Consider the following 22,871-nt stretch of genomic DNA (forward strand, 5'->3'; position numbering starts at 1 on the left):
GCTTACGTAGAAACTTGTAGGTTTATAAATATGAATAAATCAACTGACAGTATAAAGAGTGTTATAGAGTCAAAATGCTTATGCTGTCAAAGTCACTGTTCAGAGATCTGTATCATCTTTCGGTAATGGTATGGTTAGATATCTTTTATATCTTCTAGGTCCTGAATCTCTTGCTGAGAGCGCAATTGATCATGCTGCCTTGATGCCGGTAACGAGTAAAATGCTTCACATTTCTCGAAGACTCGACCGGTACCCTAAATCCACAATATTAGCAAACCGCCGATGTTCCTTATGGCTTTGTTCAGCATTACCCGAGGTGGGATTGGCACCGGAAAAAGGACAGTGTACCAGGGGCTATTGCATATATGAGGGTCATGCCGGTTACCTTTCTCCATCATTTTACTTACTACTGCTCACCAATGTTGAAAAATCGACGAACATTTTCTTTCACGCCAAAATCATACATGTTGATGAATATCTAGAGTAGACAAAGTAAATCGCGGGAGCTTGTTTCGCCACTCACGTTATATTGCTTACCTCTCCTTGAGATTTACAAATGTTTCTGTCGTAGTAGTTGTTGTAGAATTCGACTGTTGTCTGCGCGGTGCAAATCTACAATCAAAATGAGTTACTGCTATAGAAAAGTGTACGTTGTTGCTCGAATTTACCAGATAGTAATGCCATCCACACAACGCAGCTATCAATTGAATACAGGGATGAGTCGTTCGTCGTGTTTTGGGGTTATTTTCTGAATATACCAAGTGCAATGCCCATACAAATCGACAGAATAAGAGAAAACGCCATCAGTGGACGTGGAAAATAGTACGGCCACTAGACGCTGGTTACAAACAGAAACAACTTTTGATATACACGAACATCCACTTACCTCCGTATTTAAAAAATCCAGTGATAAAATAAATGGTCGCCAAGCAAACACAATATAGTAAGCTGCAGAAAGTACCATGTATGTCATGAATAAGACAAAATAGCGATGGTTGAAGTGACCGACGCAGTTATGGATCCAAGGACCTATCGCCTTCGTGATAAACAGCTAATTTCTTATTTGACACAGACTCTATGCGACTTACAATGGTGATCAAATCGCAGTACGCATGCGTTACATACACTGCAATGATGCGTGCGTTCAGGTTTGGGTAAGTGGCCTATCATACCATACAGTTAGTTAGATTCCGATATATGAAGACAGCTGCCCTTTCCGTCGCTTACATTTTTTGCAAGTCGCTGAAAAATTGCCGCTTTCTTCCATTTCCAAGAGGACTTGTCGAGTAGATCCTTCCTGATCCTGTGTGATCGGTGAATATGACGATTTCCTTTGGCCGAGACTGCGACCATCGTTACCTCTGCTGCCGAAAGTGAGGATGATGCTCGTGCTGTATTTCGTTTCAAATCGCGGGTGCCCCCGGGATGAGTCATGATGGCCATATAATAGTGAAAATGTATACAGTAGACCATGTAAAGAGTGAAAAGTAGGGTGACGAAGCTGAGCGCTTTGCCGAATATAGAGGCATCGGCCCAATTGTGGCTATACGGAAATACAATAAGATAATACGACAGCACACACATGTCGATTAACAGCACCGCAATGATAATGAATAGTGGGCCGACATTCCAAATGGCCCTATCTACAATTTTGGCCATGGAGGATTTACTTGTGCGAAGAGGAACCAAACCTGCCGTTTCGGATGGACGGGCTTCCCTCGATAAATTTCGCCGCCAATGGGAGTCAAACCAGAGGTTGGGACGCCAAGCACTTTCCATTTTCGGAAATACCACCACCAGACTCTCCGATTTCCCTCTATTCTTCGTTCCGTCTTCATGCTGTCTTCTCGTCATGCAACTCCACAAACATCGAAGACGAAGAACGATAGATGCACTCGGGAAACTACCCGTGCTTCTTATCAATGAATTTAACAAAAGAACTGATATTTTGTCAATTAAACCATTAGCAAGCTAGCGAAGTTATTGTATCGTTCCCGATTGTATCCTTTGCCGGTACTATGATGCTTTGCTTCATTAGGCACAGAAAGGTGTCGATTTCATTTTTATCAAAACTGACCTTTCAAATTCCGAAATCCTCACTTCGTCAGCCACTTCTGGCGACCGAGCACACAGCTCATTCTAACTCATTAGCTTTTGTCACATTTCTGACACTGCAAGTCTCACATTATCATAAGAACATTTAGGCATCGGGGGAAAATATAGCTCAGGTTCATCAGCTAAAGTTACAACTTGGCCTTTCAGTTGCTGGAGATCTTTCTACAGTACGCCAAAATGAAACAGCCGGTTGCGAACAGCAAATTTAAAAATGGAGGTCATTACGATCTCGAAAGATATCTTGTCGTATGTACGTCCGTGACTAACAGCTAGTATGCGGCGGCGTTTCGGGAGGAAATGCCTTAGCTATGATGCATTTTATACAAATGACTCGCCCGGTTTGTGTGTGAGTTTATGATTTCTGTATATTGTTCTTTTTGCTTGAAACTTTTGGCAACTGTTGCAGTTTTGCCAAACTCGATTTCCCTTATGATAAGCTCCTGTGCTCGCTTTAGTGCTATCATTAACGTTTATCGCATCCATTTTAGGTCTTCATATTGTTGGCAGGCTCTTGCGCTACTGAACAGCAACCTTTGTATCTTCTGGTTCTTTTTTTGGCTTTTCTTTTTATGGACCGCTTTCAGATTTTCCCATATTTTTTCCCTTGTTTTACCACATTTGGTATGAATTCGCATAAAAAAAAGGATCTCATTCATCGATAATCCTCATTCTTATCTTTATTGATCACTGTTATACCTAAAGAGCAAACTATAAAGCACCCTAATAATAACAATAATGGGAACGAGAAAGAGAAGATAGCTTTACTCTGATCAAGCATACCGTCTTTTCCATTGTCGGATGAAAAAAAAAGGAAGCGACCGATCATCACGCCATGACTTTTTTTTTTTTTTTTTTTTTTCCATGGGGATCGGATTTAAAAAAAAAAAAAAGACACCCTAGTTATAGAAATCCCTTGCTTTTTCCTTAGCTCTGCTTTATCTCCAAAAGTTTTTCATATTTTGAAAACTTCCACTTCTTTTTCCACTTTATCTTTCGTTTTGAGCTTGCGTCAACTGCTCTTCAAATTAATATCACGTCAGCTCTTTCTTATCAACGCTTCGAGATGCCAACACGCGACGTCTACAACCCAATGCTATTTGAAATTGCCTGGGAGGTGGCAAACAAAGGTAATGCGTTTGATTATTTGATATTGATCGGCACTGTCATGGCATCTTTTCTCTTTTACTAATACGTCTTCCTTGGCCGTCAGTGGGAGGCATCTACACCGTTATCCGAACCAAGGTGCCAGTGACGGTGCACGAATTCGGAGATCGATACTGCTTGATAGGTCCGCTGTCCTACGCTAAAGCTCCCATGGAGGTCGAGGCTCTCGAGCCACCCAATGCCAAAATTCGAGAAGTTTTGGATGAAATGTCTCGCCACGGTGTAAAATACCTGTTTGGTCGTTGGCTTATCGAAGGAGCTCCCAACGTGCTGTTGTTCGACACTAACAGCGTACTCGACAAGATGAACGACTGGAAAGGCGATCTTTGGCGTACTGCAGGCATTCCCAGCCCCCCCAACGATATTGAAACCAATGATGCTATCCTGTTTGGCTACCTAGTGGCATGGTTCTTGGGCGCACTTGCTCCAAAGGTACGGTTTGCTTTTTTTTTTTTTTTTTTTCGTTGCAGAGAGGAAATAGTAGGGTTGGGGACGGAGTAAAGCGGGATCGTACAGCGTGTCTGTGTGCTGAACGAGGCACTAACGCAGATTCACCTATGTAGTACAATCATTCATCAGACCCCGCTATCATTGCTCATTTCCATGAATGGCAAGCTGGTGTGGCCATCCCACTCTGCAAAAAGCGCCATATTGATGTAACCACTATTTTCACCACTCATGCTACCTTACTTGGTCGTTACTTGTGCGCCGGATCCGTGGATTTCTACAACAACCTGCAATACTTTGACGTCGATCAAGAAGCTGGAAAGCGTGGCATTTATCACCGTTACTGTATCGAGCGTGGGGCAGCTCATTGTGCAGACGTCTTCACCACCGTCAGTCATATTACTGCCTTTGAAAGTGAACATCTGCTTAAACGTAAACCAGGTGAGTGCATCATTGTGACATGAGTTTAGATAAATGAGCGAATACTTAGCCTTGGACTTATCTGGTTAGATGGCGTGTTACCCAACGGTCTAAATGTGGTCAAGTTTTCGGCCATGCATGAGTTTCAAAACTTGCATGCTCTGAACAAAGAAAAGATCAACGACTTTGTTCGAGGCCACTTTTATGGCTATTATGATTTCGATCTTGATGATACTCTTTATACGTTTACGGCTGGCCGCTATGAATACCGTAACAAGGGTGTGGATATGTATATCGAAAGTTTGGGACGTAAGTATTCAACCGCTTGCATCTCGATACTGTGAAATCGTGTTAGGCTCACCCATATGCTTTTCCTTTTTTTTCCCAACCCTGGTCGATTAGGTCTCAATGAGCGCCTAAAAGCGGCGAAATCCAAAACCACCGTCGTTGCCTTCATTATTATGCCGGCAGCAACTCACTCTTTCAATGTGGAAGCACTCAAGGGTCAAGCCGTCACTAAACAATTGCGCGAAACTGTAAATGATGTCCAAGACCGTATTGGCAAACGCATCTACGAAAAAGCTTTGAGGTAAATATCATCGTAAGATCGGTGTCGAATCTGAAACTGTGGACGACTCACGAAATTTTTCTTTTCCTTTTTTTGCCTTGTTTTATTCGCCGCGTTATGATAACAGAGCAGAAGAATTGAACCCCGAAGATTTCTTGTCGGATGAAGATAAGGTATTACTTAAGCGACGTGTGTTCGCTCTCAAGCGTAACACATTACCTCCTATTGTCACACACAATGTCGTGGACGATGCCAAAGACCCTGTCTTGAACCAGCTTCGTCGCTTGCAATTATTCAACAGACCTGAAGACCGCGTCAAAGTCATTTTCCATCCTGAATTCTTGAACGCAAACAATCCTCTCTTGGGATTGGACTACGAGGAGTTTGTACGAGGTTGCCACTTGGGTGTTTTCCCATCGTACTACGAACCTTGGGGATATACCCCTGCCGAATGTACCGTTATGGGTGTCCCATCCATCACTACGAATTTATCTGGCTTTGGATGTTTCATGGACGAGAATATTGAGAACTGCGAAGATTATGGTATTTATATCATGGATCGCCGATTGAAATCAGTGGAAGAATCTCTGCAACAGCTATGCGATCAAATGTTCAGATTTTGTCAAAAAACACGTCGTCAGCGTATCAACCAGCGTAATCGTACCGAGCGCCTGTCAGACCTGTTGGATTGGAAGCGAATGGGATTGGAATACATCAAAGCACGTCAACTGGCTCTTCGACGTGCCTACCCCGACTCGTTCACGGACGAAGAAGAAGAAATCGAAATGTTTACCAAGATTCCGAAGCCTTTGAGTGCGCCTGCTAGTCCACGAATCCGTCAGGAAGTGTCCGGTTATTTCGACGAAGATGAGGAGGAAGAAGAATTCCAAATTCCTCGAAAACCGTTCCCTGCTCTTCGCCGTGATGAAAAGGCACAGTCACGTGAAGCAGAATTGCTCAGTGAGGGTGATCTGGAAGCATTGAACAAGTTGACTCTCGAGAACAAGGAACATAAATAGATACATATATTTTAGCCACTTTCATTTATACTGTGATTATTTCCCGCTCACTATCTTCTGGATTTCTGTATAGCTTTGTGGTGGGGGCTTGTCGTATGGTTTGTTATTTCCCAGAAAGATGCGAAAAAAAAAGAACCATCTAAATTAAAAGCTTTGTTTTTCACGTTTCCATTCAACAAATTCATCAAATAACACAGGCCCTAATAATGGATTTGGTTTTAATATCATGCATCGGCTGGAAGCTCACATACTTACAAGCTGAAGTTTCATCATAGTCTTGTAAGCCGTCAGATACTGTAGTTACAAATTCATAAAAATTAAGCCATTGATCGCGATTGATAACGCGTACAGGTTTCTTTTCCTGCATGAGGGGATGTCTCTTATTAGTAATATGAAACAGTCAGGAACCAGAAAATGACTTGCCTGGAGGAAGCTCACAAAGTGGTTCACCAAAGGATACTGTTCCGAAAGCAGCATTGTCCACAATACAGAAGCTACCTTTTTTCCGAGAAAATACAAGCTGTTAGGCCCAATGCATATTTTCAGCGTTATAATGATCTTCACCTCGACATCCATCGACTTCTGATCCTTATTTTTGGCGTAACCGAATGTAAAGCGGTACATATCCTTGAACTGTTTGGGATCGCGGAAAAGAGATTCGAATTCAGATCTTTTCCCGCGTAGCTTATCGATGGAATCAGTCCTGGAACATCCACCATTGTTATATATCAACGTATTTCTGCTTGGGGATCAAGACATTTTGTGATTACCTCAGTACATGCATGCCAGACATCCATTCATCCTTTGTTATGTATCCTGCGAAAAACGTTATTAATAAACATGAAAGGCGGTTTGCATCATTGCGTCGGCATTTAGGCATTTACCCATCGTGCTCATATTCATTTTCCAAGCAAGAGCGATCACCATAACCTACATGCTGCAATCAGTCTTCCAAAAAAATAACTCGGATACAATATCACCGCAATCCCGCAATACATACACTCTCTATTGATAAATCTAGATCTTGGAAGAATTGTTGACTGCCTTCAGGCCCAATAATATTCGGATTGTCAGAATCGCAGTATCGTTGAAACCACTGCTCGCATAAAGATGGGTCATACTATTGATAAATTAGCATGGTTTCTACCATGTCCGGCAGGAACGCGCGTAATACCTCTTGTCTATTCGATAGTATGAGGTAAGAAGATACTAGGCACTGTCAATGTGAACAATGACCAACTTTACCTTTGCAATAGGGTATTGGAAGACGTTGATGGTGGTATTCGTGTTGCGTTAGATTGCGCATTTGTGGTATAGGAAGTTTGAGTACTGGAACGTTTTCGCTTTGTCTTTATGTGAGTTTGCTGATACTGTTGCGGTGTACTATGCTTTGCACCCATAGTAAAACTGTCAACGGTAAGGATATCAAACTGCGACGGCGATGCTTGTCGTTTGAAGGACATGCAAAACTTTGCACAAGCTTTCACTTGGAGCCTTTTGTCTTCCTGAGCCAGTCTTGCAGGTCACGCGATTTTCCCCATTTGGATATTTCTTGCTTTGTCCGATTGGACTGAACACCGATGTTGTCAACCATGTCTGCCACACAACAACGAACGGCCTTGATATTTTTTTTTGTCACATCCTTTATTGCTTTTCTACTGTATTCACCTTCTAGTGTCCTTTCTAGCATTGAAAGCATAGAATCCTTCCAGTCGGAAATCTGCCATGCCCTTCCCTTTTTATCGTGCCCTACGGAGCAGACCTTGCTAATCGTGAAGCCAGATGGCACTCGACACGAACAACTGATCAAAAGCTTGTTGTCTGATTGGCGGTTTCGCATTGTTGACGAGCGTTCCAAGCAACTGACTCCTGATGACGTGGATTGGTGGTATAGCGACAAACGTCAACGCGATTATTATCCAGCCTTACAACGCTATTTGACGCGAGGTCCCTGCAAAGCCCTTTTACTGGAGCGCGTAAACGGTATCCGAAAGTTGAGACAGCTTATTGGTCCGACAGATGCACAAGAAGCACGTCGCTCAGCCCCCTACTCCATTCGAGCCAAAATTGGTACAGATATCCAAGAAAATGCAGTGCATGCTAGCGATTCCCTTCAAGCACTCCAAGATGAAAAGAAGATCTTCTGGCCAAATGAATAAAACCGAAAAAATAGGTTTTACTTGTGGTCCTTTCATCATTATTGCGTGACCTAGTGAAGGAATTCAAATTAAGGTCACAACAAAGGCTGCAAGCTCTAATTGTGTTTTGCAAAAGTGTAGCCAGGTACATCATATGGATGTTGAGCACCGTCATTGTGCTGCCATACGTAAAGGATAGTCTCGTGACAGGTATTTATAATTTCCCGTCCCCACTCGGTTAGTATAGTAAATTGTCACCTACCATTTTCTGTGCATCAGTTTAAATGCAGTTTATTGCACATTTTGACATCCTTGGCGCGCTGGATAATGGAAAATGAGCAAAAGTATAAAAAAGATTTTGGCCTCCAAGTTGGCGGACTTTTATCAGCTCAAGGTTGCGAGTGAGAATGACACATAAATTGTCAGAATCAGTTGTTCATCGGTCTTGAGTCTGCAAAGAAATAGTAACAATGGAATGATGCTAATGCGATGCACATCATGCGATATAGAAAGGGAACCAGTAAGGGCACATCATCGTGAGTCTCATGACATCCATTTCATGGTAATTTACTTGTGCCTGAAAAACCGGCTATAGTCAAAAAAGGCAATTTTCTTATCTGTATAAAGCAAATAAAGAACATTTAAATACGGATGTCTCCATTTTAATTCTTTCTCAACTAAGCTTTCCAGTGTCTTTTCCGCTAACCCTGACCGCGTATAATGAGCCAATGTATACCCACAAGATACGGTAGCGGCTATATCGAATGGATCTATGTAAGTCGTCGTCATTGATGATGACGATGGTCACATATGTAAATGATGAGCTTTTACTTACACATACGCTCAATTTCCTGACCTAACATAGTATGTGTTTGGAGAGTGTGTATATGGTACGCAAGATGCCGTCAGTCGCTCCCTCGGATATTTTTCAATCTTGTTTTGGCTGAATGCCCAGCTTCCGTAAGTAACGAGGGGTCAATCTTATTTTTTGTATTGTTTATATGCATCTTGATATTAGAACAACAAATAGGAAAGGCATGGGGGAGAGGGGGGGGGGGAATAGAGTCCTGAGGGGGAAAAGATAGAAAATGGAAGCCTATCAACACATGATAATGAACTTTTTCTCTTTAGTCAAGTCGTTGAAAATTACAAAATCGGATCTGCAGACAGTCTCAGTCTAAAATTCTTATCAATCTGGCTTGCCGGTATGGAATGATCCGTCGAGAATCAATACCTTATCACTTGGATACTGATGTCAATCGTTTGTTAGGCGACCTGGCTAATTTGATAGGGTGCATATTGACGCATCAACGACCCTTCCAATTTTATCTCAGCGTTTATTTCGTCAGTATTGATATCTGTTTGCTGTGTCAATGGATCTATTACAGCAAATTCAAACGCAAGCCCTCCAAACGCATACAATCCAGCAAAGAAACGATCCTGTCAGCATTCCAGCATCCTTCCGTGCGCACCCCGTTATTAATTCAGTCGTCGGACCAGATAATCAATGATGAATTGTTACCCTACTCTGTATCAGCTTCACTATCAAAGTACTATACGCTTGAAGCAACTCGAAAGTTGTCCCGAGTATCATCCGCTTCGACATCAAGGACCATTGGTTTGATGGGCCTGATGCTATTCGGTTGCCAGTTCTTGAACGTCGATTCAATGACCACCGTCCAGTCGTCGTCCGCATCCGTAGTGACACTCAGTTATCAAGATTCGCCTTTAGAAAGTGTATTTGCCGACGATCCTTTAATTATTGGTCGTGTTCTGGCTTGGATTTGCACTTGCCTGTACCTGATGTCACGCATTCCTCAAATTCTGAAAAACAAGAGACGAAAATCTGTGGAAGGTCTATCGCCGTCCCTGTTTGTCTTTGCGGCACTTGGTAATTTCACTTACGCGTCCAGCATTCTGACAGCCCCCGACAACACTCCGGGTACTCTGCTTGAAGCTTTACCTTATTTAATTGGGAGTGCCGGAACACTTACCTTTGACGCCACAATTTTCGCTCAGTACATGTGGTATCGTCGTAAACCAGCTCATACGCATTCTATCCAGCGTTCCCATGCTATTGTATAGACTCTTACCAGTTATTAAGTTGTACATATTTTTATTTTCTTTTATGTTTTCTCTGCTTAATTCGATAAAGTTAAACAAGTGGGTCAGAAACGAAGCGGAGTTTCGTGTGTACTTTGTGCCATTATGGAATTTGTGTCACTCCGAATCAATCCTTATTTGGGTTGCTGCCGTCTCCCTGAACTTTCGAAAAGCAAAATTATCCCTGATTTCGCCTGAAGTGGACTGTTGGTATCATTATTTCACCCTTTGTCATCCTGCTTCAACCCCTTCCTTCCTTTCGACCTTTTCCTTCCGCTTATCTTCTTTGTTATTGGAATTCACGTTTTGTTTTGGAGCTTCATGACCTGCATTCGATCCCCAAGGAGATTCGTCCGTCTGTTCACCGTTACAGTATGCACACTGGTGTTTATTCTGTGGTCCTTCTCACCGCAACCACTTCTGTCAACAACTCATACGGTTGAGCCTTCCAATATATTACCATCTTCGAATATTACTTCCAGTCCTCCGGTAGATGTATGGCCGCAATTCCGAGACTGGCGATCTAGTAAGGACCGACGTTTTCTCCCAAGTCATCTGTATTCTCATAAACGTTTTACTCTTTTTTAGATGGCTGGACTTTTCAGTCCGATCGAAGAAAGAATATACCCTTTTCACGTTCATTACAAACGTATACCGCGTCTGGCCATGATGGTGCTGCTTTGAGATCGCTCATTCAGCAATCACAGAAGGAACCCCTCGCTGAAATTACCACCATTGTCCATGTTACCGATCAATCTCGATTACAATTAGTGGACGCAGTACTAGAGCAAACTGTACCGAGTTCAGTTATTTGGGTGGTATGCACCTCCAAACTGCATAGTTTGGTCAGAGACAAAATTGGGGTAACTGCACACATCAAAATCGTCCTTGTCGATCCTTTGCAGTCCATGCCGAACAAGGGAACGGTTGCCGACGCGAGGTGGCTTCCGATCCTTAAATCTGTACATACACCGTGGGTCTGGGTATTGGACGGAGGAAGTCGGCCAGGAACGCATTATTTGGAATATGTTTACCGGCTCATGCAGACGAAGCAGTATGAAGATGCACTTCTCGGGACGCATGCTACTTTATTACCTGCAAACCTCAACAATGACAATGCTTCGCATATTCTTTGTCTTCCAGAGGACTTTGATATGTTGCCAAAATTGTCTCAACCTGTCGATATGCTCCATGGTGCTTGGTTATTGAAGAGAGCTTGGTTACCGCATCTGACAATCAATGTCTTTGACGATGAAAAGGCACTGCCGTTGCCATATTTTATCAGCCAATCATTATTTGCGCACGCTCATATTCCGACTATCGTCATTCCTGATGGTCAAGGATCGGATTTTTCACTCCAAGCGAACCACGAATGCACCAAAATTCGCACTCAGTTTTCTGAAAGCAAAGGTTGGCGACAACAGCTAGGTTTCCGTATGCGCCCCGCAGTTCTTGACCTGCGTCAGACAATCGTTCGGCAACGAGTGGAGCATAAAGACACCGTCATGTTCATAGTGGATGGTCACGAGCAAGCTTCCGCCTTGCATCCTCTCATATGCCGCTTCAACCAGACAGTGCATGTGATGGTAACAGGGGTTAATCGTGGATTGAGTGGCACCGTGCTTGAGAAGACTTTTCGCCAAACGAAGTGTGGTGCTATAGTGCATGACATGCAGTTGCAAGCAACAGATGACCTTACCATGTCTGCAGCGGTTATCGATTCGGTGTCCCGTCTCATGCTGGTCCTTCGTCCGCGTATCCTAATTTATCTGCAAGACGATCGGCCACTGACTCGTGCTTTGGAAGTAATGGCCCATGATCAACAGGTTGTTGCCATCGGACTTCCGTCGAAAGATATTCGTCACGCGTTATGGATCGCCGACTTATCCCTAGACGCTTTGCAATGTAAGTAAACGCTGGATACAACAAACGGCAATGTGAATTGAATAAGCAATCATAGATTGGCACAAGATGAATATCAAGCTTGTTGTCATCACGGACCGTCGACCACATTCATTGTCCCGTCTCTTACAGTCCACCGGTCGTTCCTATTATCTTGGTGATAAAGTTGATCTGATGGTGCATATGGAACAGTCTGCTGATCGTGCCACCCGTATGCTGATCAATAGCTTTCAATGGCGCCACGGTTCGAAAATAGTCCGTCATCGGATCCGGAAAGGGGGTTTAATGCCTGCTATTATCGAATCATGGTATCCTGATCACGATGACGATTACGCAGTTTTACTGGAAGACGATATTGAAGTGTCTCCTTTATTTTATGCGTGGGCAAAATACAGTGTTTTACAATACCGATACAGCGGAGATGCCGAAGCGAGCCGGCTAATGTATGGTGTATCCTTGTACTCCCCCCGCAATCTTGAATTGTGGCCTCAGGGACGACGTCCATTTCATCCTCGTCAAGCTCTACAGGATTATTATCCATCGAGGATGCCCTATTTATCTCAGGTGCCTTGTAGCTGGGGTGCTGTTTATTTTCCGGAACATTGGCGTGAGTTCCATCATTATTTGACGGTTCGACTGGAAGACATGCAACAAGATCGCTTATTGAACATCACGGTCCCCGATACACGGTCTGAACGATGGAAAAAGTCGTGGAAAAAGTATTTTATTCAACTGATGTATCTGCGGAGCTATGTTATGCTTTATCCGAATTTCCAACAGTTTGAATCCTTCTCAACAAACCATCTTGAATTCGGTACGCATGTCAAAAAAGAGCGTCGACAAAAAACCATTGGCCATTTTCAGGTTCCGCTGATGCAGCGGGACACAATCCTCGCCCAGTTGCCAGATCACCGCTTGCCTTACTTCAATGATTTGCCCGTATTGGACCTTTGGGGCCGTTTAGTGACACACACAGAACTGGATCGCATTGCCGCGGCATGGCATCGACGCGTATCGGCATGTGAGCGTAATGTTGGCCATTTTGATGCTCAGGATTTGCTGTGTCCTTTCCCGAAATCCGACGAGGAAAGAGAAGCAATGTCAGCTTTGGCGATGTTACCCAGTACGAAGAAGCCTAAAGAGGGACCGAAAACAAAGGAAGCAATGCAACCGATTGCATATACCACCATCTATTTGACACCACCGACTGGAAAGGAGGCTGCTCTTGAGGATGAACCAGTACTGTGGTCACAGGAGGATGATTTACCCCAACCCATTGATGTCAGTCGAATGTCCGGCGGTGGCCAGGAAGAAGTGCGTACTTTTCTTGACGAGGAGCTGCAGGACATCCATCAAGATATTGACAGCCTAAATCGATTGTTCTATTCTGTATATTCTGCCAATTGATGTCGTCAACATGGTCCGCCATGTAAACGAGCCAACTAACAATCCTGTATGTTAGTAAGATGTAAATTGTTCTACATGTTTTATATTATTGAAATTCTTCTATTCGTTTTGTAATTGTAATCTGACCGTTCAAAATTTGCTTCCCCACATTTAAGCTTTCCCACCCCCCTTTTTTTTTTTGGTCTTGCACATAATCCGGAAGCCAGTTGCACGAATAAAGTAGCCGAGTTGCAAAATATAGCTTTTTTCTATGAGACTAACTGCAAGTTATTTTTGGCGGACCTTGCTAAAACGGAATTTTAATTTTTCAAAAATGGTCTAAAAAACTTCGAATTCTGGTTGGACAGCGAGTTTAGCAGCCGGAGCTTCCACCCCAGTGTTTGTTTGGGTTTCTTCGGGGGCGATGAGGTCAGACCCAAAAATTTTTTTCGTCCCCCTCTCATCTTTTTTCTTCCTTTTCTCGCCGGCTTTCCTCTTTTTTTCCCTTTTTCTTTATCCTTCTCAATTATGCTTCGTTTGGCTGCTTCTCGTTTGTTGGCCAACACTGTAAAGGCTCCCAAGCCTTTCCATGCTGTTGTAAGCATCCCTCTCTTTTCTCTACTGCTTGGCACGACACTAAATCATCTCACACTGTTCGTTTTATTTTCCCCCTTTGTTAGCGCTCGCTGTCTACAACCGCCCCTTCATGGATGGCTATGCCTAGCACTGGCAACACTGACTCGGAAAAGATCAAAATCACTCTTCCCGAGAACTCCTTCGAAATGTATAACGCTGAGAAGCCCAGCCTTGAAGTTGAAATCTCCAAGGAAGAGTTGTTGGATATGTACACCAAGATGACCACCATGAGACGTATGGAAATGGCCGCTGATGCCCTCTATAAGGCCAAGAAGATCCGTGGTTTCTGCCATTTGTGCAATGGTCAGGTATGTATTTATTTCATTATTATTTTATGTTTTTTTTTTTTTTTTTTTGATTGCGGGTAAACGCGGGCAAAGGTGGCGAAAAAAATAATTGTCACAAATTTCTTCCTCATCCTCCGCCATTCGTCCCGATTCCTCCGACCCCAACCTGTTTTATCACGTTTGCTCCGCTCTTCAAGATTTTTTCATAATAATTCAATGATGATCGACCATTGTCATCATTCTTATTTTTTATATCTATCCATTTATTGAATGTGTATTCTGATGGTTTGTTTTGCATGGTTTATAGGAAGCTGTTTCTGTCGGTATGGAAGCTGCCATCACCCACGACGATCACGTTATCACCGCTTACCGATGCCACGGTTTCACCTACGTTCGTGGCGGTTCCATCAAGAGCATTCTTGCCGAATTGATGGGTCGTGAAGCAGGTATCTCGAAGGGAAAAGGTGGATCTATGCACATGTTCTCTCCCTCTTTCTATGGCGGTAACGGTATCGTCGGTGCTCAGGTTCCTTTGGGTGCTGGTGTTGCCTTCACCCAGAAGTACTTGGGTATCCCCTCCGTCACTTTCGCTCTCTACGGTGACGGCGCTGCTAACCAGGGTCAGGTATTCGAAGCTTTCAACATGGCCAAGCTCTGGGATCTTCCTTGCGTCTTCGTCTGTGAGAACAACAAATATGGTATGGGTACCGCTGATAAGCGCTCCAGTGCCTCCACCGAATACTTCAAGCGTGGTGATTACATTCCCGGTATCAAGGTCAACGGTATGGACTCTCTCGCTGTTCTCAAAGCCTGTCAATGGGCTAAGGAATGGACCACCTCTGGCAAGGGTCCCTTGGTAATGGAATTGGCTACCTACCGTTACGGTGGTCACTCCATGTCCGATCCCGGCACCACCTACCGTACCCGTGAGGAAATTCAGCATATGCGTTCGACCTCCGACCCTATTACTGGTATGAAGCATGTCCTCATCGAACACGGCGTTTCCAGCGAAGCCGAACTCAAGGCTATTGATAAGGAGGCTCGCAAGGTTGTTGATGCTGCTTTGAAGGAAGCTGAAGCTTCTCCCGAACCTGATGTCAAGGAATTCTTTACCGACATCTACCAACCCGGCACTGAACCCGCAACCATCCGTGGCCGTGAACCCAACGAAATCTATCATTATTAAGCAATGAAAAAAAAAGTCTAATATACAGTATACATGTACAAACACATTTTCCATCCTTGTAAACGCCTTGTCGCTTTCTTGAATTTCAATATATTCCTATCATGAAAAAAAAAAAAAACGGACAATTTCTTAGTGTGAGTTTTATTATGGAAATGGGTCTGTGAAGAGGGACATGGCAACGTTGATATTCGTAACTTCGGCGGGAGAGCGTCATGAAATCAAGTCCGGAGGCTATCGAACCCTGTTCCGTAAACGAAATCAGATTCGAGCGCGAATGAGCTCTTAAGGAAAACTTTAGGAGAGCTTGTGTGAATTTTACCCTCTTCCTGAGAAAATGAGGTTAGACGATGGCCGCTTTTGTCCATTCGTTATTGTTACGTCTGAGGAGCCCATTGATCTTGATTTCGACCATGGTCTGCGTCTTCGCGTCTTCCTTCGACTCATCACCTTTCTCTCCCATATTTGCAAAATTAGTATATTTCAGCATTATCACAAAGCTTCTTCCACTCCCAGCAAATCTATGTCAAATGATCAACTCAATGGGCGAACAAAGAATATAGGGCTGATGTTGTATTCTCGGCTCTCGTGGAACCTGCTGAAATATACATTAATGCGCAAAAACAAAATTCGATGATAACATGTTCTCATTGACAACCCGAAGGTGGTCATATAATGGTCAAATTCCAACTCGCATACATAAATTAGCACCTGCTTATGAAGGTCCATACACAGTCTTACGTCGCACACAAGGAGGATCTTACGTCGCCAAGATAAAACAGGCGTCCTCATGATAGATCCGAACTCAAGCTTATTTCTCAAGATAAAATCGTTCCCAAGAGGTGAACTCGAAGAACTACAGGCAACAATTGACCACCGTGGTACTCCAGATCAACGTGAATAAATCCTACAATGGATAAGCTACGCTCCAGAACATGATACTTGGTTCAAGCCGAAGAACTCAACACCACGGATCTACTTCAGGCTTGATGTGTATTCAGCAGACTATAAGAAGTGTAACTAGCATTTGAAAATTCTATAATTATACGTACTGGGACTTTAAGTGACTATGGACCAGCTCTCTTCGCATGTATAGTGAAATATCTCGCTAGAAGAGCGCACAACAGGAGTGATTACGGTTGGGCTTACTCTATATTCCAAGATAACGCATTCACGTTGTCTACAGACTTCAGGTGGGACGAACAGAACCCTTCACGATAGAATAAATCACATGAATAAGTGACGTACATCATCAGGCAGATCAGCCAATCATAAGGAGGCATGCGTTCGAGCATAAATTATGAAGCGTGAAAAGCTACTGATCACTGTTGTATAGATAGGGCTCATATGCCACTACATAAGAATTACCTCGGTTTAAGCAGATAAGAGACACTAGAGTAGTTAACACACTATTTGTACATTTAAATCCCGATACCAGTTATTATCCTTGGATACTAGATACTAAAGAGATCATCTCTTTCGAGAATAAACAACAGTCTCACCGTACTCAACGTCTCTACCCATCTATATCACAATCACTCTGTCCTTTTCCCCGCCGCCTGTTTTACTAAGCTTTCGTTCATTAAGGAAAAATACAGAAATTTCGATATCGGGAAGTATTACGAAGAATTAAGCATTGAAAATCGGGAAGTCGGAGAACGACACTTCAAACAGTTGATCGAGTCGATAGCGGAAAAACAACTGGGGACAAAAGCACAAATCGTCGCCTGGGCCAATACAATAAAGGATGAAAACTTCAAGGTCGGCATTTCGTTGCATCGCCGGCAACTTCACCACCGGTATTCTAACCACAGCATAGATTTGCCGCTCGGCGGAAGCTGAACGTTACTGGTGTCAATTGAAGGGACGTCACCCAAAAGAGTTAAAAGTTGCGCAGCAGACTCGCCTAGCGTGTCAAACATCATATTCTATGGCGGAAGTTGGGGAGAACATAATGACCAAAGCCTCGTGTATGGATGAAAAATAAGCCTCTAGAAAGTTCCACTAATTGAAATTATTATTTATAGTAAAACGAACTGCAGAACAAGCCGAATTAACAAAATTGAGAAGATCCGCACAGAAGGAGCTGGTAAGATTCGGACAGGTTAATCGCTGCGTACATAATAACAAAGCTACATAGAAGGGCCTTGATGATTGCTTAAGGGAAGAGGAAGAGAACAACGAAGACGCCGATGGAGATGAAAACGAAAATATCGTTGAAAGACTACGGATTCCCAGCCGGCATTTCTTCTGGCTTCCCGGTCCGGGAATTCCATACGAGGAAACAAATCATGGCCTAGCAGCTGACCAGGTAAGCCTCTAATGAACAGCTGCAAGTGCTCTTCTAATGATTAATTTATGTTAACATAGTGGATCATCGGTGACACCAACATTCCAGATATCCTCCACGAGCATCACAACCAGGCCGTTGTTAAATGCCAAGACAGAGACTTATCAGACCCTGCGGACATATTGTAAGTCATCATTGGCGCACTTGTATGGTAACTCTTGACGCTTATTTTTAGGTCATTGAATTACATATTTTATTTCTCGCTCCACAAAAAACATGGCGTATGGCCAATCATCCCCCTTTCTGCCCAACCTGCGGTGGACAACGACATTAATATCGATGAGGGCTCTTTTGAATTACCTCTGGAGGCCATAGAAGCTATCAGATCAATCCGCAAGGTAACTGTCACATTGACCAAAAATGTCGAGGAAGTATTTTGACCGCTTACTAGGCGAGCCAGAGAAACGAAGACGTTGAGCAAATGATGGTGACCTTATCAACACAATTCGTGGACAATGCATCGCTGAAATATTTCAGAAGCTGTTTAGAGATTTTGTACGCAACTATTTCTTGATGATTTTTTCTGAGTCTTTGACTGACTTCATTTGTAGAGTCGATAATTACGAAGAGAATCATCATCTAGAATCTCTCGAAGAAAGCCAGTTCGTCGAATGCGCGCATATGCCGTACATGAGGGCCTTGTTCTGACGTAAGGAAAGTTTCAGAATCTCTGGGTAAGTAAAAAAATTAATTGAAGATGACGGATAGCTTGTTGATTTTTATTTTATTTTGGTTGTTTGCTCTTTTTAGCCCGACGGTCTTGTCAGTTGCAGCAAAAGCGGCAGATACCCTGGTGAAACCTTCGATGGTTGCTCCTATGCCGGATATCGTTGTAAAAAAAGATGGTACGGAGCGCCTTGCCGGCGAGTTTAAGGGGCCACATAGCACGTCCGTTGGGGTCCATACCGACCTGGTCAAGCTCGGCAACGAATTGAAATTCATGCTTGGTTCCATGGTTCGGAATGATCCATCCGAAAACGTCTATGTCGTGGGAATTCTTCTTCAAGGTATGTTAATAATGCGTGTAACAACCGCTTTTCGGTTATCTTCGTTAATAAAAAAATATAGGCTTCAGATGTACCACCTACAAGCTGGACCTGATTTACAACGGGGTCTATCGACTGATCGAATTGTCTTCCGCCAATCTCATGATCAATGGATTGGATTTCTTTCCTGCGATCAAGGTTTTCGAAAATATGGCGCAACTGAAGGTAATTGAATCCATCGTCTTTTATTTCAGAGAAACGACGATTTACCAAGGAAATAGAACCTGATAATCACCCCGAATCATCATGCAAAGCAGCCACTGTCTTGGCGTCGACCATCATTCTTTCCACCAATCGACATCAGTGTATAGCTTACGAAAGTCGGATCAATCACCTATTTCGCTAGTTCTATTTTCCAAGAAATCAGAAAAAGTAAAGTATTACTGAAAGTTACCTGTGGAAGAACTACCAATCATACTGTATGAATTATTGTTGTCAGTTCCTTTGATTACGTTTACAGTGAATGGACAGTGGTAGCTTTACTTTCATCGCTTGGTTGCAAATACTGTAGCGATATACCCCGTTGTGGCTTAGGTCCATACCTCCGTATTTGACACCTACATTTTTATTTTATCTATATAATTAAAATCTTTGAAAAATTAGCGATTTTGTAAATCACATGATCTACACTATGTTATCAAGACCTGTTAAACCTTTTTTTCATCTTTCAACCATGCCTCGCTGCCCACTTTCACGATAATAGGCGAAACAATCAGCAGCAAGATGCCGTTTGCGCCAGTTGTGGTCAAACAGAGCATCGTCGCCGTTCACATAAAATGTGAGTGGAGCTCTTTTTTGAAGAAAGGTGATTGACGATACGACGATCTGGTGTTTTGTAGCATCATTTAATTTGGGTTATCTTTCAGTTATACTGTATATGCCCTTTCATTCTCTTCAGTAATCGAATGATACATGGAGCAGATATGCTTCGATCTGTGTAGCTCATCATTCATGCATCAGTGAGGTGACTATTGTTTCATCCATGGAAAATCACATATTTTTGTCCGAATTTTTTCTTCTTCTTTAGTTTTGCATCTCTTCTGTTTGCCTGGAAATCCCTCACTATCATTGCATCCATCATCCATCATCCAGACTATGGCGTGTATCTGATCCGGTCGATTCGATTATTATGAAAAAAGGTACCTTTTGTGTGATACGACTATCCGTTTTTCGACAAGAAAAAATTTACCTGTCCTTTTTCTCTATTCTGTCTTTAGCTTTTGGTTTTCTCTCCGGTTTTCTTTTGCCTGGCAAGCCATTCAAGCCATCCATCCCTCCAAAATCTTTCTACTTTGTTCGGGCACCAGATTGTGGCCAATCCGGTTTTTGTCGTCAAAGGCATCGTCGGTGGTGTGGCTCTCTTTCTCATCGGGAAACGCTGACGCGTCCTCCTCATGTTGCCCTCATTTGGATTCCTACTCTTGATATCGTCTTTCATGTAAGTATTCTTTTCGCAGTCTTCCCTCTTTTTTTCGCCACAGGGTTTTTTGTGAGATTTTTACTGACGCAAGTTTTATTTTCTTTTATTTTTACTCGGGAAAACTATCGATATCTGGCCTCCAGCTCGAAATTACCGGCACTTCTGACCACATCAATATCTTGGCCCTGCTCAAGGTGACACCACCGCCCCAAAAATATTCCGCCGCTTAACTGTTTCTGCAAGCAATTTTCTTTTCCGCATCGAAGAAGAAGCTTACGTGTGGTCCGTATACATATTTTATTTCGGCACAATGTTTGATTTAAAGGTAAACCAACCGCAAATGTTCCACTTTTTGGCCCATGTGGTTGACCTGATCATCATTCTTGCATTGGCAGAGTGACTATTGTTTCATCCATGGGAACTCATTCATTTTGTCTTCAATTTTTTCTTTTTCCTTTGGTTTTCTCCCTCTTTCCGTTTACCTGAAAAGCCCTCACTATCATTGCATCCTCACCCGCATCCACATCCATCATCCATTATCCAGACTATGGTGTATCCGGCGTCTATCTGTAACCGGTCAAGTCGAGTATTATCAAAAAGGTACCTTTTGTGTGATGTGACTATTCGTTTTTCGACAAGAAAAAACTCACGTTCTTTTTTCTCTACCCCTTCTTTAGCTTTTGGTTTTCTCTCCGGTTTTCTTTTCGCTTGGCAAGTCATCCATCCCTCCAAATCTTTCTACTTTGTTCGCGCTCAAATGTGGCCAAACCGGTTTTTGTCGTGAAAGGCATCGTCGGTGGTGTGACTCTCTTTTTCATTGGGAAACGCTGACGCGTCCTCCCCAGGTTCCTCTCATATGGATTGCTGCCCGTGGTATCGTCTTCGATATTTCTTCCCGACCATTTTATTTTGTAGTTGTAGTATGTATTTTGTATTTTAGTGAATAGTCTTCTTGCAGTCTTTTCCTCCTTTTTTTTCCCACAGGGTTTTTAGGGGGTTTTTACAGACGCACCTATTGTATTTACTTTTTTTTTTATATTTGTATCCTTTCTTTATTTCGGTCGGGAAGCCCTCGGTATCTGCTGCATCAAACATCAAAGGTAAAATATCTCAACGAAATTTGAATCAACCAAAGAGCTTACTAACTCATTTTTTTTAAATACCCAACATTCCCACACATCTTTGTAGATCTATCATAACCTTGGGCGGGACAGAACGGAGGGGGTCAATAAGTGCTGCTTTGTTCATTAAAAGTGTTTCATGGTATGCCAGAGTATTGACATTAATATACCAAAGTTCCATCAAGAGTCTCGCCCAGGTTATGCCGTATTGCGTTAGGCTTTTGTCTGACGAATGTCGCTCAATGTAAGAGTGCGGCATCCAGTAGCAGGTGGCATCCATTGCACAGCGGGTGTACGGCTTGTTACGAGTGAGACCAAGACGTATATAGGATCAATGTTTAAATGCTTTCAAGTAGAAATGCCTACAACGTATACATTTTTAGCCCGTCCGTTATGGGTCAAAACATTTTACATGTACTTTAACTCGTTGGCAAGTTTTGTTAAGTCGTTATATATGCCGAGCATTTTTTATTTGGCTTCCTAAACTTGACGGCAATCCATTCCCATGTTATTCCTTGATATCATTGCGTCGGGTTTGGGGCCAATCCACATAGTGTCTGCCAGATCTTCGCCTCTTTCACGAACGAGTTGGACTGCCGCAGGTAAACAAATGATCAAAAAGCCGGGTTCTTCATTCCAATTTTCCTTATACTAAAATTCGAAGTCTTCATTCGGAGGAAAAAGCACTCATAGATATGGCAGCGACGCAAATTCAGCAAAATTCCTACTTCTCTTGTTCTGATGAGTGGTAATTTCCCCCATAGTTGTTCATTCTTGTGGGATCGGCGGCGAATGATGCAATATGACGGGCGGCGTACATTACTTGTGATGCCGCATAACTCGAGTTTAAACTCGGTGGAGAGTTGAGGGTGCTTGACAACCATTGGGATCCTGCGCCCTCTTCCGAGACAGCGATGTGGTACAAACCCATTATCTGCTGTGATCGTGGCTAAGCTGAACGAAATTGAGTCATACAACATGAATAGACAGTCGTCAAAAGGTTCCAATGGCGGCGGCTTATCGAGGAAATTGTGCACGAAAGGTAACATTGTTAGTCGCATGTTCTCCTTGGTCTCGGTAGCCTACTAAACAGTCAACGACTTCCCTCAACTTTCATGAAGCATTGATGGATACCTTGCTAACAGCTCTAGCAGCTTCTATGATCTCCAAATCAGGGCTGCATTCATCGATTTTGATGTCTTTAAGCACATCGGGTTGAGGTGCAGCTGGAATAACGGGCCATCGCCGTGTTCTTTGTGCAGCAGAAAGAGAAGTATCAAAATCAATGACCTAAAACAGAATGAGCGTCAAAGATTCAATACAGTTGCGATTTGGTAGCTTACAATACATCCGGTGGAACTGAGATCTTTCTCTTGGCAGTTATGGACAGTCTTTATCTTTTTGGTCCAGATGATCAAGCTTCCATTCCTCGACGAGTGCTCCTCTGTCCACAATGGCGTTGATTAAATCCTTGTATACTGCTTTTCGGCAGCCGAGCGAAGGCCAAGGTTTCGTTCCTTGTAGTATTCGCCAATGTGAAGGACTTCAAGACGAAAAGCACGATAA

At 43.1% G+C, this 22,871-nt stretch overlaps 8 protein-coding genes across 8 annotated transcripts; 6 read left to right on the forward strand and 2 right to left on the reverse strand.

The window, feature by feature from the left end:
• Positions 1–134: 134 nt before the first annotated feature.
• Positions 135–1,306, reverse strand: BYT42DRAFT_506349 (uncharacterized protein; the record flags this gene model as incomplete). Its single annotated transcript, XM_051565087.1, has 8 exons — positions 135–254; positions 312–354; positions 408–478; positions 538–612; positions 669–697; positions 759–831; positions 860–948; positions 1,228–1,306. Coding segments are annotated over 8 exons (579 nt in total), but the record flags the coding sequence as incomplete, so codon positions are not given.
• A 1,872-nt stretch (positions 1,307–3,178) lies between these two features.
• Positions 3,179–5,733, forward strand: BYT42DRAFT_506335 (glycogen synthase; the record flags this gene model as incomplete). Its single annotated transcript, XM_051565085.1, has 6 exons — positions 3,179–3,242; positions 3,326–3,711; positions 3,843–4,167; positions 4,237–4,455; positions 4,549–4,735; positions 4,842–5,733. 6 exons carry the CDS (start codon positions 3,179–3,181, stop codon positions 5,731–5,733), a joined length of 2,073 nt encoding a protein of 690 aa, XP_051418081.1.
• Positions 5,734–5,877: 144 nt separating this feature from the next.
• BYT42DRAFT_506367 (Cullin binding-domain-containing protein) lies at positions 5,878–6,826 on the reverse strand (the record flags this gene model as incomplete). Its single annotated transcript, XM_051565091.1, has 6 exons — positions 5,878–5,933; positions 5,989–6,112; positions 6,172–6,253; positions 6,525–6,549; positions 6,618–6,663; positions 6,734–6,826. Coding segments are annotated over 6 exons (426 nt in total), but the record flags the coding sequence as incomplete, so codon positions are not given.
• Positions 6,827–7,317: 491 nt separating this feature from the next.
• BYT42DRAFT_590675 (nucleoside diphosphate kinase) lies at positions 7,318–8,385 on the forward strand. The gene has a single exon (XM_051570504.1). The coding sequence runs from the start codon at positions 7,326–7,328 to the stop codon at positions 7,890–7,892; it is 567 nt and encodes a 188-aa protein (XP_051418083.1). The 5' UTR covers positions 7,318–7,325; the 3' UTR covers positions 7,893–8,385.
• A 206-nt stretch (positions 8,386–8,591) lies between these two features.
• Positions 8,592–9,956, forward strand: BYT42DRAFT_506356 (PQ loop repeat-domain-containing protein; the record flags this gene model as incomplete). The annotated part of the gene is made up of 5 exons (XM_051565089.1): positions 8,592–8,645; positions 8,737–8,831; positions 9,003–9,076; positions 9,142–9,451; positions 9,584–9,956. 5 exons carry the CDS (start codon positions 8,592–8,594, stop codon positions 9,954–9,956), a joined length of 906 nt encoding a protein of 301 aa, XP_051418084.1.
• A 1,523-nt stretch (positions 9,957–11,479) lies between these two features.
• On the forward strand, positions 11,480–13,283 carry BYT42DRAFT_506352 (uncharacterized protein; the record flags this gene model as incomplete). Its single annotated transcript, XM_051565088.1, has 2 exons — positions 11,480–11,879; positions 11,935–13,283. The coding sequence occupies 2 exons, from the start codon at positions 11,480–11,482 to the stop codon at positions 13,281–13,283; spliced, it is 1,749 nt and encodes a 582-aa protein (XP_051418085.1).
• Positions 13,284–13,648: 365 nt separating this feature from the next.
• On the forward strand, positions 13,649–15,489 carry BYT42DRAFT_590681 (dehydrogenase E1 component-domain-containing protein). The gene is made up of 2 exons (XM_051570505.1): positions 13,649–14,206; positions 14,493–15,489. The coding sequence occupies exons 1-2, from the start codon at positions 13,973–13,975 to the stop codon at positions 15,369–15,371; spliced, it is 1,113 nt and encodes a 370-aa protein (XP_051418086.1). The 5' UTR covers positions 13,649–13,972; the 3' UTR covers positions 15,372–15,489.
• A 2,897-nt stretch (positions 15,490–18,386) lies between these two features.
• Positions 18,387–19,254, forward strand: BYT42DRAFT_213372 (uncharacterized protein). Its single transcript, XM_051562562.1, has 4 exons — positions 18,387–18,392; positions 18,469–18,725; positions 18,787–18,929; positions 18,986–19,254. The coding sequence occupies exons 2-4, from the start codon at positions 18,524–18,526 to the stop codon at positions 19,073–19,075; spliced, it is 435 nt and encodes a 144-aa protein (XP_051418087.1). The 5' UTR covers positions 18,387–18,392; positions 18,469–18,523; the 3' UTR covers positions 19,076–19,254.
• The last annotated feature ends 3,617 nt before the right edge of the window (positions 19,255–22,871 follow it).

This window comes from Radiomyces spectabilis, assembly GCF_025331425.1.
Source record: "Radiomyces spectabilis strain NRRL 2753 chromosome Unknown BYT42scaffold_20, whole genome shotgun sequence".
In the NCBI taxonomy this organism is placed as follows: Eukaryota; Fungi; Mucoromycota; class Mucoromycetes; order Mucorales; family Radiomycetaceae; genus Radiomyces; species Radiomyces spectabilis.

Bases quoted from the DNA above. Each gene is read 5' to 3' on its own strand.
- BYT42DRAFT_590681 (XM_051570505.1), top strand. From the start codon at position 13,973: ATGGCTATGCCTAGCACTGGCAACACTGACTCGGAAAAGATCAAAATC. The intron at 14,207-14,492 runs GTATGTATTTAT...CATGGTTTATAG, and splicing joins GCCATTTGTGCAATGGTCAG to GAAGCTGTTTCTGTCGGTAT.
- BYT42DRAFT_213372 (XM_051562562.1), top strand. From the start codon at position 18,524: ATGGTTGCTCCTATGCCGGATATCGTTGTAAAAAAAGATGGTACGGAG. The intron at 18,726-18,786 runs GTATGTTAATAA...AAAAAAATATAG, and splicing joins CGTGGGAATTCTTCTTCAAG to GCTTCAGATGTACCACCTAC. The intron at 18,930-18,985 runs GTAATTGAATCC...CCAAGGAAATAG, and splicing joins AAAATATGGCGCAACTGAAG to AACCTGATAATCACCCCGAA.
- BYT42DRAFT_590675 (XM_051570504.1), top strand. From the start codon at position 7,326: ATGTCTGCCACACAACAACGAACGGCCTTGATATTTTTTTTTGTCACA.